Source organism: Rana temporaria, chromosome 2 (assembly GCF_905171775.1).
Source record: "Rana temporaria chromosome 2, aRanTem1.1, whole genome shotgun sequence".
Classification (NCBI taxonomy): Eukaryota; Metazoa; Chordata; class Amphibia; order Anura; family Ranidae; genus Rana; species Rana temporaria.
In genome coordinates this window covers 366,986,992-367,009,853 of record NC_053490.1, presented here as the reverse complement: position 1 = coordinate 367,009,853, position 22,862 = coordinate 366,986,992, and the positions used below count along the sequence as shown (strand labels likewise).

At 41.1% G+C, this 22,862-nt stretch overlaps 1 protein-coding gene across 1 annotated transcript; it reads left to right on the top strand.

Annotated features, from left to right (window-relative positions):
* Nucleotides 1–3,838: 3,838 nt before the first annotated feature.
* On the top strand, nucleotides 3,839–20,277 carry LOC120927196 (acidic mammalian chitinase-like). The gene is made up of 11 exons (XM_040337708.1): nucleotides 3,839–3,914; nucleotides 4,006–4,035; nucleotides 5,472–5,673; nucleotides 8,658–8,714; nucleotides 8,811–8,982; nucleotides 10,951–11,075; nucleotides 16,235–16,358; nucleotides 16,444–16,629; nucleotides 17,827–17,943; nucleotides 18,302–18,443; nucleotides 19,965–20,277. The coding sequence occupies exons 1-11, from the start codon at nucleotides 3,893–3,895 to the stop codon at nucleotides 20,216–20,218; spliced, it is 1,431 nt and encodes a 476-aa protein (XP_040193642.1). The 5' UTR covers nucleotides 3,839–3,892; the 3' UTR covers nucleotides 20,219–20,277.
* The last annotated feature ends 2,585 nt before the right edge of the window (nucleotides 20,278–22,862 follow it).

Genomic DNA, 22,862 nt, shown 5'->3' with positions numbered 1-22,862 from the left:
TGGTAACCTGTAAAGGCTGTAACCTCTGTAAAGTGGTAACCTGTAAAGACTTTTCAAAATGTATGTAGTTTGTCGCCGCTGCGCTGTTGTGTGCAATTTTAAAGCATGTTGTGTTTCATATATCTATATACTCAGCATAATATCATCTTTTATATTTTACCAAACATTTGGCCAATATAGTGTGTTTTAGTGCAATAAAATAAAAATAATTTTTTTCCCCCCCAAAAAATTGCATTTGAAAAATCGCTGTGCAAATACTGTGTGAAAAATATTTATTGCAACACCCACCATTTTAATCTGTAGGGCCTTTGCTTTAAAAAAAAAATATATAATTTTTGGGGGTTCAAAGTAATTTTCTAGCAAAAAAATATATTTTTTTTAATGTAAACAAAAAGTGTCAGAAAGGGCTTTGTCTTCAAGTAGTTAAAAGAGTTGGTGATGTGTGGCATAAGCTTCTAATGTTGTGCGTAAAATACCAGGACAGTTAAAAAAAAAAACTAAATTACCCCATTTTGGAAAGTAGACACCTCAAGCTATTTGCTGATAGGCATGTTGAATCCATGGAATATTTTATATTTTGCCACCGGGAAAAAAAATGTGTGGAATTACACCCCAAAATACATTCTGCTGCTTCTCCTGAGTACGGTGATATCACATGTGTGGGACTTTTTGGGAGCCTAGTCGTGAACAGGACCCCGAAAACCATTCACCGTCTTCAGGATTTCTAAGGGTGTAAAATTGTGATTTTACTCCTCACTACCTTCGGAGGCCCTGAAATGTCAAGGTAGTACAAAACTCCCCCAAATTACCCAAATTTTGGAAAGTAGACACCCCAAGCTATTTGCTAAGAGGCATAGTGAGTATTTCTCAGCTCTCATTTGTTTTTGAAAATGAAGAAAAGGAAAATTTATTTTGTTTTGTTTTTTCAATTTTTAAAACTTTGTGAAAAAAAGCAAGATCTATAAAATACTCAACATGCCTCCCAGCAAATAGCTTGGGTTGTCTACTTTCCAAAATGGGGTCATTTGAAGGGGTTTTGTGCTATCTTGGCATATCATGGCCTCCGAAACTGTAATAGGGAGTGAGGAGTAAAATCACCATTTTACGCCCTTAGAAAGCCTGAAGGCAGTGATTGGTTTTCAAGGTCCTGTACGTGGCTAGCCTCCCAAAAAGTCTCGCACTTGGTATCTCGGTACTCAGGAGAAGCAGCAGAAAGTATTTTAGGGTGTAATTTCACATATGCCCATGGCATGTTTGAGCAAAATATAATTTAGTGACAACTTTGTGTAATTTTTTTTATCTTATTTTTGTAATTTTTCAATCACTTAAAAAATAAGAAATATTCAATGTGCTTAACATGCCTCTCAGCAAATTCCCTGGGATGTCTACTTTTCAAAATTGGGTCATTTGGGGGAGGGGGGGTTGTATTGCCCTGCCATTATAGTGCTTCAAGAAATGAGATAGGCAGTCATAAACTAAAAGCTGCGTAAATTCCAGAAAATGTATCTTAGTAGGTAGACGCTACAATTTTTGCGCAAACCAATAAATATACGCTTATTAAATTATTACCTGAGACATGTGGCTTAATGCATTTTGGCCTAAATGTATGACTTAAATGTATTTTATTTTATTTTTTTTATAACAAAAATTTGAAAATGAAAATTATATGGTGTAGGGTTAGTGGTGCAGCCTAAGAGTGGTCACTGTAAAATGCTGTCTTCCATGTTATCACTGGCTAACACTCCATGAAAGTGAAGGTGTGTGTAGGAAAATTGGTGAAAATGTCGGGCACCTCTGTTCGGTGGGCTCATAGCAGGGGCCCCCGATGTGGTTACAGTAGGTGACCCTAAAATGTATTAGACTACCCTCTATGGGTTCTGAGGCTGTGGATAGTGCGTAAAATAATTAAGGTGAATTGTGAATACCAGCCTAAGACTCCCAATTACAATGAGAGTCCCAAAGCCTCTAAGAAATATGTGTATATACAAGAATTAAATTATATATATAAAAGCAAGTGCACATGAGCAATTGATTAAAGTGAAAACATAAAAATGAAAATAAAAATATTGAACATTGAATCCTCAATCCAATCCTAGTGCAACAAAAAATAAATGAATAAAGCTGTGTTTATGATCTGAGAGCCACCATAACACTGATCTGCGCAATTTTGATAAACAAAGAGACTGTAAACTCCAGTGTCCACTCATGCAAAAAACAGCAATATCTGTGACAGTACAGCATATTATATTGAATGTGGACAGGTGAAATAGGCAATGAAGAGAAGGATCAATTTCTGTTTGTTGTTCTCCAATCTGTAATCTGTGCTCACCCCTGCTGTGTCCCCACTTACCAGATAGACGTCCCCACAAGGGGGTGTTGAGCCTTCTGAACTCGGAAGGGGTCTGCTGCTAGCTTACCAGCTGTCTTGATGATGATGTCCTCAGCGCTGGTACGGGAACCACGTGTGATGTGATTTAAAATGGAAAAAATGGAAGAAAAAATCCCACATAGAGTAGTACCAAGAGTAATTTATTAAAAAATATATACAGTATCCAAAAAGTAGAAATAAAACAAAAAAGCTTGCTTGCAGGCAAGATAACAACTCCAGATAACAGTGGAGCTGGTCACTAGAAGTCAGGCAGTCAAAACACTGGGTATGTGCTGTGATACCGCTGCAATGGCGAGCGTGAGGTGCATCGGCTTGCGTTCCACACCTCGCTTAGCTCGTTACCCGGAAGTGACACCGACGTGTGACGTATGATGCTGCTGGGTCACCTGATGCGTTTCGTTCAATAGACTTTTTCAAAGAAAATATAATTTTTTCCAAATTTTCTGTATTTTTCGTTTAAAGCAAAAAATATAAACCATAGAGGTGATCATATACCACCAAAAGAAAGCTCTATTTTTGGGGAAAAAAGTGGTTAAAAAGCCATTGCCATGAAGTAGGTAGATATGGCGATTTCCACAAGGGGGAATACATGCCCTGGCAGCGTTAACCAAGTGTCTCAACACCAACTTCTTGTAAGCGAACAGTGGGGATCCTTTTTATTGTTAATCAGAATATTGAAAACATTGTTTTACTGATGTGTTTTGCCACATGCCCATGCTTAAAAGGGGTTGTAAAGGTAAAAATGTTTTCACCTTAATGCATTCTATGCATTAAGGTGAAAAAACATCAGACGATTAGCAGCCCCCCAGCCCAGTTTACTTCCCTGAGCCCTGGAAAGTCCTGCGTCGTGAACGCGCTCCTTCGTTGCCCGGGCATCTCGGCTCTTCATTGGATAGATTGATGGCAGCGCAGCCATTGGCTCGTGCTGCTGTCAATCAAATCCAATGGCGCGCCACATCGGGGGGCGGAGCCGAGTCATACACTGTATTACACGGGAGCGTGCCCGAATACTAACTCCCTCGGGAAAGAGCTTCCAGAGACGCCGTGGGACCCCAGAACAGCAGGATCGGGGCCACTCTGTGTAAAACTAACTGCACAGTGGAGGTAAGTATAACATGTTTTGCAGAACATCATCCAATGTCTTTCGTATTTGTAAGCTGGAAACCTAGAAGCTGATTCAAAGATATGATGCATACATATTTTCTGATAAGCAGTTTCTTACATAACATCTGATTAGTTTGCCTTTATAAACTTTGCCAGTGTCATAATTCTAACCAACATCTCAGATTGAATGATTTGTATTGGGGCACATCCAGCTAGCTAGTGTAAGCAACTTGACCTAAAATATGAAACACACAGTACAGTACAGTAATTACATATTTAAAATCATGCTTTATCTTTGATGTCAATAAAAGCAATGTGTGCAGGTCATTCTTTGAGAAATTCAAGGTCACTGATGCCTATATAAGTGAGAGCTGACATTAAGGTGCCTACTTCGTCAAGATGAACAAGCTGCTGCTAGCGGGTAAATTTCTCATAACTCACTCCGATATAATCCGAGGTCTTTTTGCTTGTGGTGATATTACTCATCTTTTCCCTAAATATTTATATTTCAGGTTTGGCCCTCCTACTGCATGTGCAGTTAGGTAAGTAAAAAAAAATATTGCCTAATTCGTTTTTTTATCCAATAATTTTTAATAATAATTAGTGCCCAGGTAAATGGACAAAACTACTTACACTTGCGGCTAAGTTTAATGAATGCAGCTGGTTTATTTTTCCCAAAAACTTGTCTCAAAGAGGAAGGCTTTTCTGATACTTTCCAAGTGCCTTCAAATATGGGGTCTGACCTTGTGCTTAAATAGCTCAATACATATTTCATTGCATGCAATGTTTGGGCCATGCTTCCCCTGATATAATTTCCCTTAAAAGGGAGTAAGTTGGTAGAGTGTCCTGAGCAAAGATGAAGCACGTTCATCTTCTGCATCCAACTTCTATGAAGATATAGCCTAAGATGCATCAAGGCACAAGCTCAACACATACTACTTCATTGTATACAAAGTTTGAACCATGCCTCCCCAATGACTTACATTGTTTTTCCCCTGAAAGGGACCCTTTGGGGAGAGTGGTGAAGGTGAAGTATTGTCATCTTCTGGATCTAACTCCCATTAGGACATAGCCCAAGAAACATAAAGGCACACACTAAATACATATTTATTCCGTGCATTGTTTGGGCTATGTCTTCCCTTTGATTTTCACTGTTTCCCCTAAAAGGAAACTATTAGGGAGAGTGTTCTGAGTAAAGGTGAACCATTATCATCTTCTGCATTCAGCTCCAAGGAAGACATATCCTAAAACATATCAAGGCAAAAGCCTGGAACCCTATATTGCATACAGCAACCGTACTGAGGTAGCATAAGACACAGCACTGATTGTAACAACCTTGTTTATGTATGTATTGAATTTAGAAACCAATGAAAAGAGCTGTTTAATGCACAGAAAGGTCATACATGCTCAGCTTGGGTTACCGCATCCCTTGCCAGGAAAATAAGCTTGATCAAGTGCTTGATTTCTAAATTACAGTTCTCACAACTTGAACTACATTGTTTGACTTTATGCATCTTATGGTGTGAGTGCAACCCATTTGGGGAAATCTGGTCATCCTTGGCACTACATTAGTGTAAAACTGGATCTAGGCAACTAATATGGCTCCTCAATTGCACCCATATTGTACTTTGAAAGATAATCTTACACCCAAGAACACTCAGCATTCTTCAGGACATAGGTCAGGCACAGCATGTGCCATCTGCTCTGTACTGGCTACTGCACGGGTGGCCTGCCTAAACAAACCACAAGCTATGCCCACTGCTTAGCATCAGCCCAATCAAACGTCTGGGCTTTTTTCATGCTAGAAGTACCTCTGAAAGCCCACTTGCCTTCTTCCTTTTATTACAGAACCATTTTATATTTTGTTCCTAAAAATTGTGCAAATGTCATTATTTTACACTACAGTATATAGCATTTTTGTAGAAGCGATTCACTTTTTAGTGCTGCATTGTCTATCATTCTTTCCTTACCTAACCAGGCTCTTCTTTCAAGTTGGTATGCTACTTTACAAACTGGGCCCAGTACTACCCTGGAGCTGCAAAGTACATGCCAGATAATGTGGACCCCTGCATGTGTACTCACCTGATCTACGCCTTTGCGACTATGACCAACAACCAGATTCAGACGTTTGAATGGAATGATCCAACCCTCTATGCTTCCTTCAATGGCCTGAAAAAATAGTATGTAAACCTACATTTTGGATTTAGCCAGTAATTATACTTTATTCAGCTACCAAATAAACAAAAGATGACAGGACAGTTCACTGATAGTTTAATTTGAGATACACATTTTTTTTATTCTTTATTTAAAGTATCCAGCATTCACAGATCAGTAGATCACATTAGAAGGATGCATGCATGAAGTGACCCCTTCTGGAAAACCCAGCAATAACAAGATCTACTGATTACCAACAATACAGACTTGATCACAGATGTGGAAATACGGGGCAATTTAGGTAACCGCGATCACAGGTCAATTGGCTTCAGTATCAATCAAACAAATAGGAAACAAAGACACTGAATTTCAAACGAGCCAATTTCAGTAAACGACGAACCTTGCTAGAAGGCATAAGTTGGGATAAAATCTTAGGAACAAAGAACATGGAGGAGAAATGGGTTTGCTTTAAGAGCTTATTAAATATGCATCCCATTGGGTAATTGTTTTGAATTAGTGAGTAAAAGTCCTGGATGGCTTAACTACAATGTAAAAATGCATATAAAAGCAAAGGAGAAGGCCTTCAAAAATGATAGGGTTGAGGGATCATCATCAGCATTCAGACTTTATAAAGAATGCAACAAGAAATGTAGGGGTGCAATTAGGGTGGCTAAGATAGAACATGAAAGACACATAGCAGAGGAGAGCAAAAAAAAATCACAAGAAATTCTTTAAGTATATAAACAGTAAAAAAGGGAGGACAGACCATATTGGCACCATAACGAATGAGGAAGGACATTTGGTTACAAAGGATGGGGAGATGGCGAAGGTATTGAATTTAGTCTTTCCCTCTGTCTTCACAAAGGAATTGGGGGGCTTCAGTAACTAAAACGGCAGTGTCTATCCTAATGACACATCACAGGAAGCACCTCCATGGTTAGCAGAGGAAAGAATTAAAATTAGACCTGGGAAACTTAAATTATGAAATACCGGGACCAGATGGCTTGCACCCGAGGGTACTTAGGGAACTCAGTCAAGTAATTGCCAGACCATTGTTCCTAATTTTTACTGACAGTCTACTGACTGGAAAGGTACCAGCTGAATGTAGCACGAATAATTAAAAAGGGCCCAAAATACGTCCCTGGGAATTACAGGCCAGTTAGCCTAACATCAGTACTATGTAAGCTCTCGGAGGGGATGATAAGGCACTATGTACACAATTTTAGTAATGAGAACGGTATCATTAGCAGTAATCGGCATGGATTCATGAAGAATCGTTCTTGCAAAACCAATCTATTATCTATTAACCTTCTATGAGGAGAGGAGTTGCCATCTAGATAAAAGAAGGCCCGTAGATGTGGTATATCTGGATTTTGCAAATGGATTTGACACAGTTCCCCATACAGGCAGTCCCCGAGTTACAAACGGGTTAGGGACTGTAGGTTTTCCTCTTAGGTCGAATATGTTCGTAAGTCGGAACAGCATGCGCAGAACGTCACATACGTTGCTTTCCGATGTTCAGTCGAATGTGCCCGCCGTTGAAAAAATCCCGTCAAATGTGCCCGCCGTCGAAAAGGTCTCGTCGAATGTGCCCGCCGTCGAAAAGTTCCCGTCAAATGTGCCCACCGTAGAAAAGGTTCTGTCAAATGTGCCCACCGTCGAAAAGGTCCAGTCGAATGTGCCCGCCGTCGAAAAGTGGCCACGCAGCCTCCCGTTCGTAAGTAGGAGTCGTTCGCAAGTTGGATGTTCGTAACTCGGGGACTATCTGTAAACGTTTACTTTACAAAATAAGGTCACTGGTGTCACTGGCAGGTGGCACTGCTTGGTAGTGGCTGGTGTCACTGGGTGGCACTGGAAGGCACTGATTGGTACTGGCTGGTGTCACTGGCAGGTGTCACTGGTTGGTTCTGGCTGGTGTCACTGGTTGGTACTGGCTGGTGTCACTGGCAGGCACTGGTTGGTACTGGCTGGTGTCACTGGCAGGCACTGATTGGTACTGGCTGGTGTCACTGGCAGGCACTGATTGGTACTGGCTGGTGTCACTGGCAGGCACTGATTGATAGTGGCTGGTGTCACTGGCAGGTGTCACTGCTTGGTACTGGCAGTTTCACACTGAGCCGATTTGTCTGCTTCAGTTACACTATATGTAACTGAATGCAGAGACCAGCTGTCAGCGTGAAGTCGGGGGGGGGGGCATGCAGATATCAAACATCAGCCAATGATTGGGCTGCTTAAGAAAGTGGGTGGGGCTACATACACGTAGCGGCCCGCCCAGATCCCATACCATTGGCTGGTGTTGGTGTTTTTAGCTGCTGGGCTAGTCCCGCCCCCCCGACATCGCGCTGATTCCTCTGCAATTCTGCAATGTATTCTCCCAGGAGGCATAGCGGTCCGTGGATGACCCCGAGGCAGCTGCCGCCGCGGCGGGAATGAAAAACGGAATACAATATAACTGAGTTTAAAAAATAAATATATGCCAAAACGTCATAAGGGGACAGACCTACAGGGGATGAAGCTATGTTTTGAAAGAGGGTGGAACTCCGCTTTAATATACAGTGTCAAAGTACGCTCAAGTTCCGAAGCGGGCCTTCCCTTCCTCCGAGAATGTGAATATGTTCCAATGGGCCCAGGTTTTGGAATAAGCCTCATGCCTGTTTTGGGCTGAATGTAACAGGTTTTCCATCTTGTTCACTTCCTTAACTTTCGAGAGCCAGAGCGAGACCGAGGGAGGTCACGAGTCTCTCCAACGCAGTGCAATGCACGATTTGGCAGCATTAAAGAGGTGGTGTAGGACTAATTTGTTATACGTTTTCTCCGGAATATTCTAGACATGGAGGAGAAATAGAGCAGGGTGCAATTTTTTTCCTACTTTGGACAAGACAAAAAATATGTAGTCCCTTTTTTTCTTCTTGACATCTCCAGCAATTTTGTCTTTGATTAAAAATTGCAGTTATTGAATATTGTATTGGTTATCAACCACGAAAAATGTCCACCTGTTTTTTGTTTACAGCAACAGTGAACTGAAAACACTTCTATCTGTTGGAGGCTGGAACTATGGAACCTCTGGGTAATAAGATATTATTTGTCATACATGTTACTTGAGTCCTCAAAATAAGCTTAAATCGGTCACTTACAACAAAACAACATATTGCCTTTATTTCAGGTTTAACACCATGGTTTCCAGTTCTGCAAACCGTCAGACTTTTATCAATTCTGTAATCAGTTTTCTGAGGCAGTATGGCTTTGATGGCCTGGATATTGACTGGGAGTATCCTGGAGACTCAGACAGAGGAAGTCCTCCAGAAACCCAGCAGCTCTTCTCTGTCCTACTGCAGGTATAAAGCACATAAAGCAATTAAAAGCTCACAATTAGGGCAGTGTTACACAATGTTTTTATGCCTATTTCTTCATTACAAGAAGCTTGCCTTGTAGATTACTACCCATTTCAGTTTTTGGTAGAAGAATCTTTTGACCCCAGCCTTGCATATTTGCTTACAAACAATAACCAGGAACCATTTTCATTAGTTTTGTTGCACTGTTGGTACTTTGATTCTCAGGGCCACTATACATCACATTCCTTTGCACAAAATAAATTGTTTCACAAGCAATCTAGCTGTCATGAAAGTCCGTGTACACCCAATGAACCTTTGTGCTTTCACAAATTGTATCCTACCACTTTCTGCTTATATCAGCTCATGTTGGTGTTTGCACAATCTGATTTTCAATTGCAAAGTATAAAGTATAAAGTCACAATCTCTTTGTGACATTTTGCTGAGGGTAATGTTTTAGGACTAGGTCAGATGAGTGCTTTAAAGTGGATATAAACACTCTGCTATACCCAGTGAAGTGAACAGCCTCAGATGATACACAGAAATTAAACACATCTCCCTACATAAGTTTTACATGCATATCTGCTGTCTTCAGTTTGCTATATTCTTTAAAATGTAAACATTGTGTTAGAATTTTTTCAGCAGTGGGAAGGGAGTCTTGGCATGTGTGACAGCTGATTGGAGGAAAGGCACACATCCCCCCTCAACATAGACAGAGCAAGAAAAAAACATGCAGAGCTGTGTTGTGAATAGATCATCTATCTGCTAATTTATTTATAGCAAACTACCCAATACAAATTTTTTGCTGCTTTTTATCTCCTGTGTCAGAGAACTTGTCAGAAGCTATCATGCTGATAACAGAGAAATGAAGGAGCAGAAAGACACAGGATTTAGGGCTTTGGAGAGAGATAAGTAAACACTACAGATAAATGTGCCCAGGTTAAATTTCATAAATCGGGTTTACATCCACTTTAGGTGATACATTTTTTAAAATAGCAGGTGCAAGTTTTTTTTTTCTTCACTGTGTGGTCCTTTAACATATTATTTTCCACCATACTGTAGAGCAGTGGTCATCAACCCTGTCCTCAGGGCCCACTAATGGGCCAGATTTTATGTATTACCTTGGGGAGATGCAGACTAGAATACTGCAATCACTGAGCAGCAAATTATATCACCTGTGATGTATTTCAGTTATCTTGCAAACCTGGCTTGTTAGTGGGCCCTGAGGACAGGGTTTGATGACTACTGCTGTAGAACATTTACAGTGATATTGAATTGCGGTTGCTTGCTTTGATGCCCTTGTTATGATGAGAGACACTATAGAAGAAGTGCTGGACCTCTTCCTTGTAATGTGTAAAACACTATAAAGACATATTGTAAAAGGATCAGGGAAATCACTTATTAAACACTTTTGAAGCATTCCCTTGAGTTTCTCGCAATAATCATAATTACCGGTAGTAATGCATAGCATTCATTAGTAATGAATTGGAAATGCATGTTACATTTCTTATAATTTACCCCCCTGGCATACTTCAGAAGAGGACACTGTGGATCACATGATGAAAATAATGCTCATGGTGGTAATGGTAAGCTCCAGAGATCTGTTATATTAGCAGAAAAACACACAATACATGCCACTTGTTCAAACTGAAAAATGCTGTTGAGAAATATCATCATTTTTTTTTTTTTTTTTGAGGCAAAATTTTAGTTTTCTATTTTTTTTTTGTTAAGTCAAATTTATTGATAATACTATTATTGTTAGTATTATTCGTTTTGAGTCACTGAAGCCATTAGATCAGAATGATATCTTGGCAAATAGCATTTACCTGAGGTAAGGACAGTAATGGCAGCTTAAATGTTTCTTTCAGCACATGTGTTCTTTAAATAGGCAAGCATCCAATATTTGCTCTATATTTCGTTTTTATACAGGTGTAGACAGTTCTGCTTTTTATTAATATTTCTTCTCTTCTGTAGGAAATGAATGCTGCGTTTGTTCAGGAAGCAAGTCAAACCAACAGACCTCGTCTACTCATGTCTGCTGCAGTGTCTGCTGGCAAGTCAACAATTGAAAATGCATACCAGATTCCCCAGTTATCTCAGTAAGTGCCCATAAATGTATACAGTGTATTAGAAAGCCTGCCACCTTCACTTCATTGCATTTAAACTTGGTGAAAACAGTTTTATATAAATGTTCTTTTTTTGGAAACGATATTTTAATAAACATTGATGCAAATACTCTAATGCCGCGTACACACCATCACTTTATGTGATGAAAAAAAACGACACTTTCTGTGAAGTAAAAAATGACGTTTTTGAAACTTCAATTTTCAAAGACGAAGTTGCCTACACACCATCGTTTTCTCACAATGATCTTGCAAAGTGAGGTTACGTTCCACCACGTTTTACCATTGAAGCTTGCTTCATAAGTAGCTTCTGGGCATGCGTGGATGAAAAAACGTCTTAGAAAACGACGTTTTTTGCTACACACGGTCAATTTCTGTGAAGTAAAAAGTGCACTTTTGAAAAACGACACATAAAATTGAAGCATACTTCAATTTTTTTTGGTTGTTTTTTACAAGACATAAAACGAAGTTTTCCCCCACACACAGTCAATTAAAGTGACGTTTTTAAAAACGTCATTTTTTTTCATCACATAAAGTGATGGTGTGTACGCGGCATTAGGACTGGATCAGATGCCAGATTATCTGCTATATCCCAACTGTTTGATTTATTTACAATAGAGGCTGAGGATGTTATGGTAGCTGTAGCAATTACATTATATTATAATGGTGGATTGAAGATTCAATGTTAAAATGGTAGCTGTAGCATTCTACTTTATATTACTTCTAAGGTTGTATGGAAGATTCTATACCTGGAGGTGTTTCTGCTCCTTTGCCCAAGATGGGGCACGCCAGACGTAGATCTCCTGGCGTCTCGACTCAAATCGGAAGGTATTGAGGTTTGTGGCCAGGTCAAGTGACCCATGGGCGGACGCGACAGATGCGTTAGTGGCGCCGTGGAGTCAGTACCGGCTAATCTATGCCTTCCCTCCTCTAAAGCTCCTGCCTCTTCTGCTGCGCAGAGTGGAGGCAGAGGGGATTCCTGTGATCCTAATTGCTCCGGATTGGCCTTGGTGTCCTTGGTACGCCAATCTAGTGCGGCTAGTAGCAGACATCCCTTGGTGTCTACCGCTGAGAGAGTACCTGCTGTCACAAGGTCCCATACTGAATCCTGCTTTACAGTCGCTGGCTTAACGGCATGGCTATTGAAAGCCAGGTACTAAGAGAACCGGGGCCTGTCGGATTCTGTGATTCCTACCATGAGGAAGGCTAGGAAGTTGTCCTCTAGGAGGATTTATTATCGCACTTGGAGAGCTTACTTAGCCCTTTGCAAGGAAATTAAAGCGGATGTGCCATGGGAACAAAATATTAAAAGTCAGCAGCTACAAATACTGCAGCTGCTGACTTTTAATAATAGGACACTTACCTGTCCTGGAGTCCAGCGCCGATCGCAGCAGAGCACGAGCGATCGCTCGTCACTCTGCTGCTCCCCCCGCCATCCACGCTGAGGGAACCAGGAAGTGAAGCGCTGCGGCTTCACTGCCCGGTTCCCTACGGCGCATGCGCGAGTCGCGCTGCGCCCGCCGATTGGCTCACACGCTGTGTGCTGGGAGCCGAGTGTTCCCAGCACACAACGGGCGACAGACGGGATGTGACGGAATGCCCGTCTTTCGCCCGTATCGTGTGGCCGGAAGTGGGTGCAAATACCTGTCTTTAGACAGGTGTCTGCACCCCCCTCCCCCCTGAAAGGTGTCAAAAGTGACACCGGAGGGGGGGAGGTTTCCGATCAGCGGGACTCCACTTTAGGGTGGAGGACCGCTTTAAGTGGAATCCTCGGACTCATATAGTGTCCAGAGTCCTGCTGTTCTTACAGCGTGGGGTGGACCAAAGAGCTTGCTTAGGCCCCTTTCAGATGTCCGCTCCGCCTGTCCGTTATTACAAGTCCGTTAATGGACTTGTAATACATCCCTATGGGATCGCGTCCGTTAGCGGATGGAGCATCCGCTAACGTCCGCGTCCGTCGGGATCCGGTTTTCGGACGGAAGAAAACCCTATTTTTCTTCCGTCCGGCGGAACGGAACGGATGCAGACGGACAGACGGTCCGTCTGCATCCGGTTCCCCATAGGGCAGAGCGGAGCTGAGACAGGGCGGTCCCTGCACTGTGTGCGGGGACCGCCCTATCCGCCGACAGCTCAGCGGGGATCCCCGCTGAGCCGACGGAGACACACGGAGCGGACCCAGAAACGGTCCGCTCCGTGTGAAAGAGCCCTTAAGCACGATTTCAGGGGCAGATATCTGCCCTGGCTGTTTTCTTTCAGCGACCCCTGGTGACTCACTCTCTAGTGAGAACATTTGTACAGGGGGTTCGGCATGTGGCCCCTCCGGTCCATCCTTCACTACCTCTGTGGGGATTTGAATAGCAGACGCACCTTGGCGTCTACCGCTACGAGAGGACCTGCTGTTGCAAGATCCCATAGGTCATCCTGCCTTACAGTCAATGGCTTTAACGCCATGACCTCTAGGTGCCTCAGAACCACTGTTTGAGAACATTAGGGAAGTTCCCTTGTTGACACTTTCTCAGAAAGTGGTCCTTTTGGTGGCTGTTGGGTCAGTTAAGACGGGCTCTGAGCTGGCAGCCTTGTCATGAAAGGCTTCCTATTGATCTTCCACAAGGATAAGGTGGTGCTGCATTCACAGCCTTTTTTCTTCCTAAGGTAATTTCGACCTTCCATCTCAAGGAAGACATTGTACTGCCATACTTGTGTCCTCATCCGTCGAATCCTAAGGAGAAGATACTTGTCTGTTACGGCTCCATTCCGGAGTTCAGACTCACAGTTTGTTTCGGTGGCTGGTCCCAAGAAGGGCCCATCGGTCTCATCGGCCACCATTTCGAGGTGGACCTGACAGATCCTGATCAGGCTTACGCCATAAAGGGTCCAGCGCCTCCCTATCAGGATGCTTTCGACTAGGGCAATGGTGCCTCTTGGGGTTTCTGACATCTAGTGTCTGTTTCCCAGGTGTGTAAGGTGGTGACCTGGTCGTCCGGTGACACTTTCACTAAACTTTACAAGTTGATGTGAGTGCATCTTCGGATGCTTCTTCGGCCGCAAAGTTTTGCAGGCGGCTGTTACAACTCCTCAGTTGAGGAGCTCTGTTTTGTTTTGGGGTGAAGTTTAATTTTAAGCTTCCCACCCCTCATTTTAACACTGCTTTGGGACGTCCCACTATGTCAAGATTAAGGCTGTGTCCATCCATGAACGAAAGAGAAAATAGGATTTTATGCTCACCGTAAAATCTCTTTCTCTGAGTTCATGAATGGACACAGCACCCACCCCTCTTTGTCTGTACTGCTTGCTACAAACTGATTTGCTTGGTGTAGGCTAAGGGGATATAGTCAGTGGGACTGCACCCTGGGTGGGGCGGTTCTGCTTTGAAGTTAACACTTCTGCCTAGTCACTCCTAAAGATAGATAGGCTATTCCCACTATGTCAAGATTAAGGCTGTGTCCATCCATGAACTCAGAGAAAGAGATTTTACGGTGAGCATAAAATCCTATTTTCTGGGGGTAAATGACGGAATATACTATTAAAAGGTGCCTAGAAGATTTATATATAGAACAATATTTATCTGATTTTAGAATACTAAACCTATTTTCCCCAGCAGAATTTTTATTATTTAATAAATTCTAAATTGTTATCGGTGTTCAGTTTCTTTCTCTAGGAAGATTTAGTAAATTAAAAGGTGTAGTACTGATAAACATATCCACAGAAGTTCCTGAAAAGCTCAAATGCTTAACGTTCGGGGGTGATATAGAGATCACTTATAGTTACATATTTAGGCTGAAAAGGACATGTGCCATCACATTCAATCAAACAAATCTGCCAAATTCAACCCCAGATTTACACCCATATGGCCAGATTCACGTACGGCGGCTTAAAGTTGTGCGGGCGTAGCGTATGTAATTTACGTTACGCCGCCGCAAGTTAGAGAGGCAAGTGCTGTATTCACAAAGCACTTGCGTCCTAAGTTACGATGGCGTAGCGTAAATGTGCCGGGGTAAGCGCGCCTAATTCAAATTGTGAAGAGGTGGGCGTGTTTTATGTAAATAAAGCATGACCCTGCGTAAATGACGTTTTGAACGAACGGCGCATGGGCCGTCCGTGGACGTATCCCATTGCGCATGCTCCAAATCGCATCACAAATAGTCAATGCTTTCGACGTGAACATAACCTACGCCCAGCCCTATTCTGAATCGATTTACGCAAATGACGTGAAATTCGACGGCGGTTCCGACGTCTATACTTAACATTGGCTGCGCCATCTTTTTGGTGGTTTATCTTTACGCCTGAAAACGCCTTACATAAACGGCGTATCTTTACTGCGACGGGCGAGCGTACGTTCGTGAATAGGCGTATCTCGCTGATTTACATATTCTAGGCGTAAATCAGCGTACACGCCCCTAGTGGCCAGCATAAATAGACAGCTAAGATACGATGGCGTAGGAAGACTTACGCCGCTCGTATCTTAGCAACATTTAAGCGTATCTCAGTTTGAGCATACGCTTAAATGTAGGACGGCGCGGATTCAGAGTTAGAACGGCGTATCAACTGATATGCTGGCGTAACTATACCTGAATCTGCCTAATAGTGTCTGCATATTTTACCCCCCAAATAGAGTACTTACATTTATCCACATGGAAATTCCATTGCCCTGCATTCTCTCAAACACATATTGTTAGTTTAACAAATTAAGATAAGTTCCATGGACTGTATTACACAGTACAGATTTGTGTCATCCACAAACACAGAAAAAGTAGAATCATAATTTAAATACTATTTTTATACTGTACACGTTGAATTTTCCCCACCATGATGTCCCTACCAGATTTTCCTCTTGCCTACTCCACTACTATCTGGCCCCATTTGATCTGCCCTACATATTTTCCCCTATTGTAAAATGTATTTTGCAATGTAAATGTGGTTGAACTGAATGGACTTGTGTCTTTTTTCAACCTGACTAACTATGTAACAAAAAATTGTTATTTTTATCAAAAATCTGTAATAAAAGATAAGATTTTTGTTCAAGAAAGTTTTGGTTTGAAACAGTGCTTTAAATTCTGCATAATTCTATTTAGAAAGGCATTAATGGTTATGGAAGTGAGTTTTGCAAGTCTTAATAAATTCTGTTCCATTAATAGATACTTGGACCTCATCAATGTAATGACATATGATCTACGTGGTTCATGGGAAGGGTTCACAGGAGAGGACAGTCCCCTTTTCCAGGGCCCAGCTGATCAGGGTGGTTATATCTACTTCAATGTGGTAGGTTTTAATAATCATCTTTTATGTATTTTACAATCTATCCCTTTTCCTCAACAGATGTATTTATTTTTTAAATCATTTTCAGGATTATGCTATGAATTACTGGAAGAATAATGGAGCTGCACCAGAAAAGCTTATGGTTGGGTTCCCAGCCTATGGACGAACCTTCACACTCTCAAATCCTTCCAACAATGGCCTTGGTGCCCCAACTTCAGGTGGAGGTCCAGGTGCTAAATACACACAGGAAGCTGGATTCATGGCATACTTTGAGGTACACTGAAAATTGTTTTACTGACAAATCTTTGTTAGGTTTTTTTCCAAAATACAGAAAAACAAAAGTAAGGATTGCAATTTTTTTTTTTTATTTAAAGATATTATTATTAAGTTTAAGGCCTCGTACACACGGCCGAACATGTCTGCTGAAACTGGTCCGCGGACCAGTTTCAGCAGACTAGTTCGGTCGTCTGTACGGCCGACCGGACAATTTTCCGGCCGATCGGACAGGTTTCCAGCGGACGAATGTTTCTTAGCATGCTAAGAAACATGTCCGCTGGAAGCCTGTAAGTCTGTACGACTTACCGGACATGTCCGCTCGGCCGAAAGCCCTTGCATGCGTGGAAGCATTGACCTTCCAGGGTCGCGCACGTCGCCGCGTCATCGTCGCGGCGACGGCGCGGCGACATCACCGCGTATCCTGTGCGTGGGGATTTCGGTTTGATGGTGTGTACAACCATCAGACCGAAATCTCTGAGCGGACATGTCTCGTGTGTACGAGGCCTAAGACAAACCAACAAACAGAAAGAAACATACAAAAAAAACAACAATACCACCAGACAACCTGGTCATAAATGTGCAAATTTGTTTTTAATGCATGGTGCATTGTTATTTCTGGCATTAAAGGAGTTGTAAAGGAAAAACATTTTTCACCTTAATGCAATCTATGCATTAAGGTGAAAAAACATATGTGTTGGCTTGTTTGTTGAAAACAGAGGTAGGCACTTTTTGCTAATTTGTATAAAAATTTAATAAACACAAAAACTACAGTATATTTCAAACTTATTTGATTATGCGTGTTTTCTTTGGTAGGAAACATGCATGAACCCAGTTGTATCACCCTTGCTCTTTGCTGTGATTGCAACTGGTGTCTGCCAGTTGCACATTTATTTAAAAAAAAAATGCTTAGCAAACACAAGAAAATTAGTCTCACAGGGTTAAGGTGAGCTTATAGAGTTAAAATGGCAGTGATTTGTAGGAAGTATAGAAGCCCAGATTTTATTTTGGCTAAAAAACCTGACAACAAAGGTATCCCTTATAATTGCCTATTATGTCACTTTTTAAAAATATAAACTTGCACATTTATCCCCTACCATAAATTCTAACCATAAATATACTGGCTATGTGTTACACATAAACTATTTACAAAGAAGACATGATGAAGTGTTACTTATTCATTTTTATATTTCCACAGATCTGTGAATTTTTGAATGGAGCTACAGAGGTGTGGAACAGCCCACAAGAAGTCCCATACGCCTACAAAGGAAGTGAATGGATTGGATATGACAACCCAAAGAGTTGGAAGATCAAGGTGAAAATCAATAGATACTGTTGTGTTTTTTCATGATAAATGGAGCATATGAGTTTAAGGACACATAGGGGTTGATTTACTTAAACTGGAGAGTGTTAAATCTGATGCAGATGTGCATAGTATCTAATCAGTTTCTAACTTCAGCTTGTTCAATTAAACTTTGACAATAAGAAAACTGAAAGCTAATTGGTTTCTATACAAAGCTGCACCAGATTTTGCTCTCCCTAGTTTTAATAAACCAACCCCATATTGTGTTGATTTTTTAGACTTTATATATGTTTTAACAATGGTTTTAGTGATCTTTCTATTTCTGTTTATTCATTTAAGTAAAATTGCTTGTGGCTTCTATCTCATATAGGCAGAGTGGCTGATGAAGAACAACTTTGGAGGTGCTATGGTATGGGCTCTTCCCCTGGATGACTTCAGTGGCAATTTCTGTGGCCAAGGAAAATACCCTTTGATGAACACACTGAAATCCAGTCTGGGAATATCTTTCCCAAGTGAGTATTCTGCACTATGTACTGTAAGCTGGGGGATAGGTAGTAGGTACAAAACGCTCCCTGGGATGAGCAGGCACAGATACCAAGTCCATGGGATAAGTGAAAACAGAGGGGTGTTTATTGGTGCTATATACAAAGTCTTTTTACAGGTGCTGTACAGTGTGCAGAGAAGAAACAAAACAAAAGTAATTAAACAAAAAGCCTAGCCGTGTCCCGGCTCTAACTATACAATATGCATGCCCTCACTACCAGGCTGAACAAATCTACAGCTTGTCAGCTTCCACATAGATTGCTTAACAGTTTTGGTTACCAACCTCTTTGCTCTCACAGACCAACACTATCTGTGTCCCAGGGCAGAGCCAAGACTGTCTGCACAGGTGAGCTTAAATTGGCCTGGGGGAGAGGGCCAACACCCGTACTGGATCAGAGCTCAGAGATCCCTGAATGTATAAGAGAGGAGCCTGGGAGAGGTGTAAACCCCGAACAGGACTTTTCCAGGCTCTCTCTGGGACGCTCTGCTACAGTACATAAAAAGTTTTAAGGCTTGTTTGGCAGTGGAATTCTAGTTTAGGCACAGTCACTAGTTATTAAGTTTAGGTGCTATTTTTCTTTCTGTCAGTCATGGTAATTTTTTTATGTTATAACATCCTCAAAATTATAAAACAATAGGAACAAGAACCCTGCTCAAACAAGCTGCTACTGTTGATGTAGACAATATAGTGTATAAATGGGAAAAGTTTAGTAGACTTAGAGAGATGAGACATTAGTTATATTCCTTAACCAAAATGGAATTCAAGTTAATAAAGACCTGCAGACTTAATGATTATTTGATGGTATGTGGAAGGGTTCAAAGGAGGATTACCTATTGCAAGATAAGAGAAATGCTTGGTCGATAAATAACTTTTTCGTGAATGGGGGTGGACGTAATTTACGTTCACGTCGAAACCAATGACGTCCAATGACGTCATGACGTGTGCATTACTTTGGAGTAATGCACACTGGGAAATTCCACAGACGGTGCATGCGCCATTCGGGAAAAACGTCAATCACGTCGGGTCAACAATAATTATCATAAAACGCGCCCCCTCATCCTCATTTGAATTAGGCACGCTTACGCCGGCCCCATTTACGCTACGCCGCCGTAAATTAGGAGGCAAGTGCTTTGTGAATACAGCACTTGCCTCTCTGACTTACGGCGGTGTAGCGTAAATACGATACGCTGCGCCGCTGTAACAATGCGCGGATCTACCTGAATCCGACCCTGACTTTACAGTTGATTGTAGAGTATACAATAAATTATATAAGCAGTCAAAAAGAACAACTGTGACTGGCTGTCTTCTGTGACATAAAATTACCTTTTATTTAATATGTCGTTGTATTACCGATTTTCTGAAAAAATAAAACCTTTATTATTTGTTTATAGTATAACAACTAGAAAAGCAAACATATACATAGTTTGAAACACTTTGCATGATTTATACAATTATTAAATTATTATTTTTGACATGATCTCCTAATCAGATTGCCAGACGCCAACTATAACAGTAGCACCAGCATCAACAACTGTAAACAGCGGGAGCGGAAGTAGCGGAGGCAGCAGTGGTGGCAGCAGCGGAGGCAGCAGTAGTTTCTGTGTCGGAAAAACAAATGGTCTTTATCCAAACCCAAATAGCAAAAGTGGCTTTTTTAACTGTCTAAATGGAAATACCTACCAGCAATCCTGCCAGACAGGTCTAGTGTTTGACACCAGCTGCTCTTGTTGTAACTGGGCATAAAAGTATCTTCTAAAATGTCAATAAACCATTTCCAGTGTTTAATAAACATCAAAGAATTACAATCTTGCGTGAATGTATGCAATTATGAATTGATAGATTATATATATATATATATATATATATATATATATATATATATATATATATATTAACAATGGTTTTACCAACTGCTAGTGATTTTTTTTCAATAGTTATCTTGAATTTCTAATCTTTTTTTTTTGTTTGTTTACGTTCTCTTTATTTAGATATAAATTAAGTTAGTGTTATATTATTTCTAAAAAAAAAAGCTGGTGGTATTTAGGGATGGGCAAATCTGTCGGGGTTGGTCAAATCCTTAACAGCAGATCTTGATACTGACTTCTTGCAATTTTCAAGAATAATGAATAATGCAGAATAATAGGCAAACTTTTGTGAAAAAAGGGGAGCTAGGTATTTCCATGAGGCACATTTAACAAAGAAAATTACATTTAATTTTTTTTTTTAATTGTACAGCAGAATGAGGGTAATTTTCTTGTGGCTTCAAGGGCAACATAAAGAAAAACAACAACACTGTGTTCTGGCATCACATACTGTATTTATTGGCGTATAACACTCACTTTTTTACCCTGAAAATAGAGGGTAAACTGTGGCTGTGTGTTATACACAAGGACTGGGGAATGTTTTTCCCCTGAAACTTCCCTCTTAGGCCCCGTACACACGAGAGGATGTATCCGCTGGAATTTATCCGCGGATCGGTTTCAGCGGATAGATCCGCTGGTGTGTACGACCCAGCGGATATTTATCCGCGGATATTTTTCGGGCCGATGGATTTCCAGCGGATACAAATTTCTTAGCATGCTAAGAAATCTATCCGCTGGAATCCAGTCCAGCGGATTGATCCGGTGGTCTGTACAGACTCACCGGATCAATCCGTCCGATTCCCTCCCTCGCATGCATCGTAATGATTCGACGCATGCGTGGGAGTCCTTATATTTCAGCGTCGCGCACGTCGCCGCGTCATCATCGCGGCGACGGCGCGACACGTCACCGCGGAGGGAATTCCGCGCGTATTTTGATCTGATGGTTAGTACAACCATCAGATCAAAATCCACTAGAGGATTTATCCGCGGAAACGGTCCGGAGGACCGTTTCCGCGGATAAATCCTCTCGTGTGTACGGGGCCTTAAAGTTAGGGTGCGTGTTATACGCCTGTGCGTGTTATACACCGATAAATATGGGTATATTGCATATGCAATTGATGTTTTAATTTTTGTATTTAGTTTGTTTTAAATACAGCAGCAGGATTCCACTATTATTAAAACTTTTTTGGGGTAGTTTTTGGCTGTGACACCTAATTTTTTATATCAAGCTATAATATGTCTGAATTGACTAGTGAAAGTAGCAACCACAACAGATCTAAAATCTATAGCAAAGTTTACTCCTAAAATATGAAAAATATGTAAAAATTATAAAACATTAGGCCCTCAACTTAAAATGTAATAGTATAAATTTTGAGCCATTTTTTTTTTAGCAGTACCACGCTGCCTTGCCTTAAAAGTTTAATAAAATATCTAAACAGAATGGACAAAAATAATTCAAAACCATAACCACACATACTTGGCTAGGGTCAGGACAGTACGTGAACACTTTGATATGTTGATAATAGAAAAAGACAAATCAGTTTTTATCCGGCACTAAAAATTTGAGTGTATTATCTGAGAGATAATAGCCAAAAATATGGTTCAGTGGCTGTTAAAGTATGTAAGCAGCTTGGTTAGGCCACATTATAAAATGAAAAGACAATGCAGACTTTATCTCGAAATAGAAATTAGATTGTATTATTTGAGCGACAATAGTATCAAATATTGTTCAGTAGATGCACAGTATGTAAAAACTTGGTTTAGGTCGCAATATAGCAGGGAGAGACAAGGTAGGTTTTATCTTGAAATAAACATTAAAATCTGTTATCTAAGAGAAAACAGTCACAGATCATATTCAGTGCTTTGACTGTATGTAAGCAGATTGGTTAGGCTGCAATAGAAGAGGAGACAAATATTAGAGTGTGAGTGTATTATTTGGGAGACAATAGGCACATAAATTGTACAGTTGACTGGACAGAATGTATGCAGCTTGGTAAGGCCGCAATGTAGGAAACTTGAGATAAACAGAGTTAATTATTTGAAAGACACTAGCCACAAATATTGTACAGTGGCTGGACAGTATGTAAGCTGCTTCAGTACTACCGTGTTTCCCTAAAAATAAATTAAATAATTAAATTAATTTGGGCCACAAGAAACACACTAGGGCTTATTTTCAGGGATGTCTTATTTATTTACGGTATGTAAAATAAAAGTTTCTATGTCCCCTGTCTCCCCACCCCCTGTCAGCTCAGGAGTCAGCATTATGAAATTCTGTACTTCCAAAAATAAACCTTAGTTAAAGTCCTTATAAAATAATGTAAGCCGTTCTGTAAAAAGATATAGGGGTAGATCCACGTACATCGGCGCATATATAGACCGGCGTAGCGCATCTCATTTACGTTACGCCGGCTCAACTTAGAGAGGCAAGTACCGTATCCACAGAGTATTTGCGCCCGCCGATGCACCTGCGTTACGTAAATTACGAGGCGTAAGCCGGCGTAATTGAAAGTGGGAAGAAAGTGGGC

Coding starts and splice junctions, on each gene's coding strand:
- LOC120927196 (XM_040337708.1), top strand. CDS start 3,893: ATGAACAAGCTGCTGCTAGCGG. Junction 3,915..4,005: donor GAACAAGCTGCTGCTAGCGG/GTAAATTTCTCA, acceptor TTTATATTTCAG/GTTTGGCCCTCCTACTGCAT. Junction 8,715..8,810: donor TGGAACTATGGAACCTCTGG/GTAATAAGATAT, acceptor CCTTTATTTCAG/GTTTAACACCATGGTTTCCA.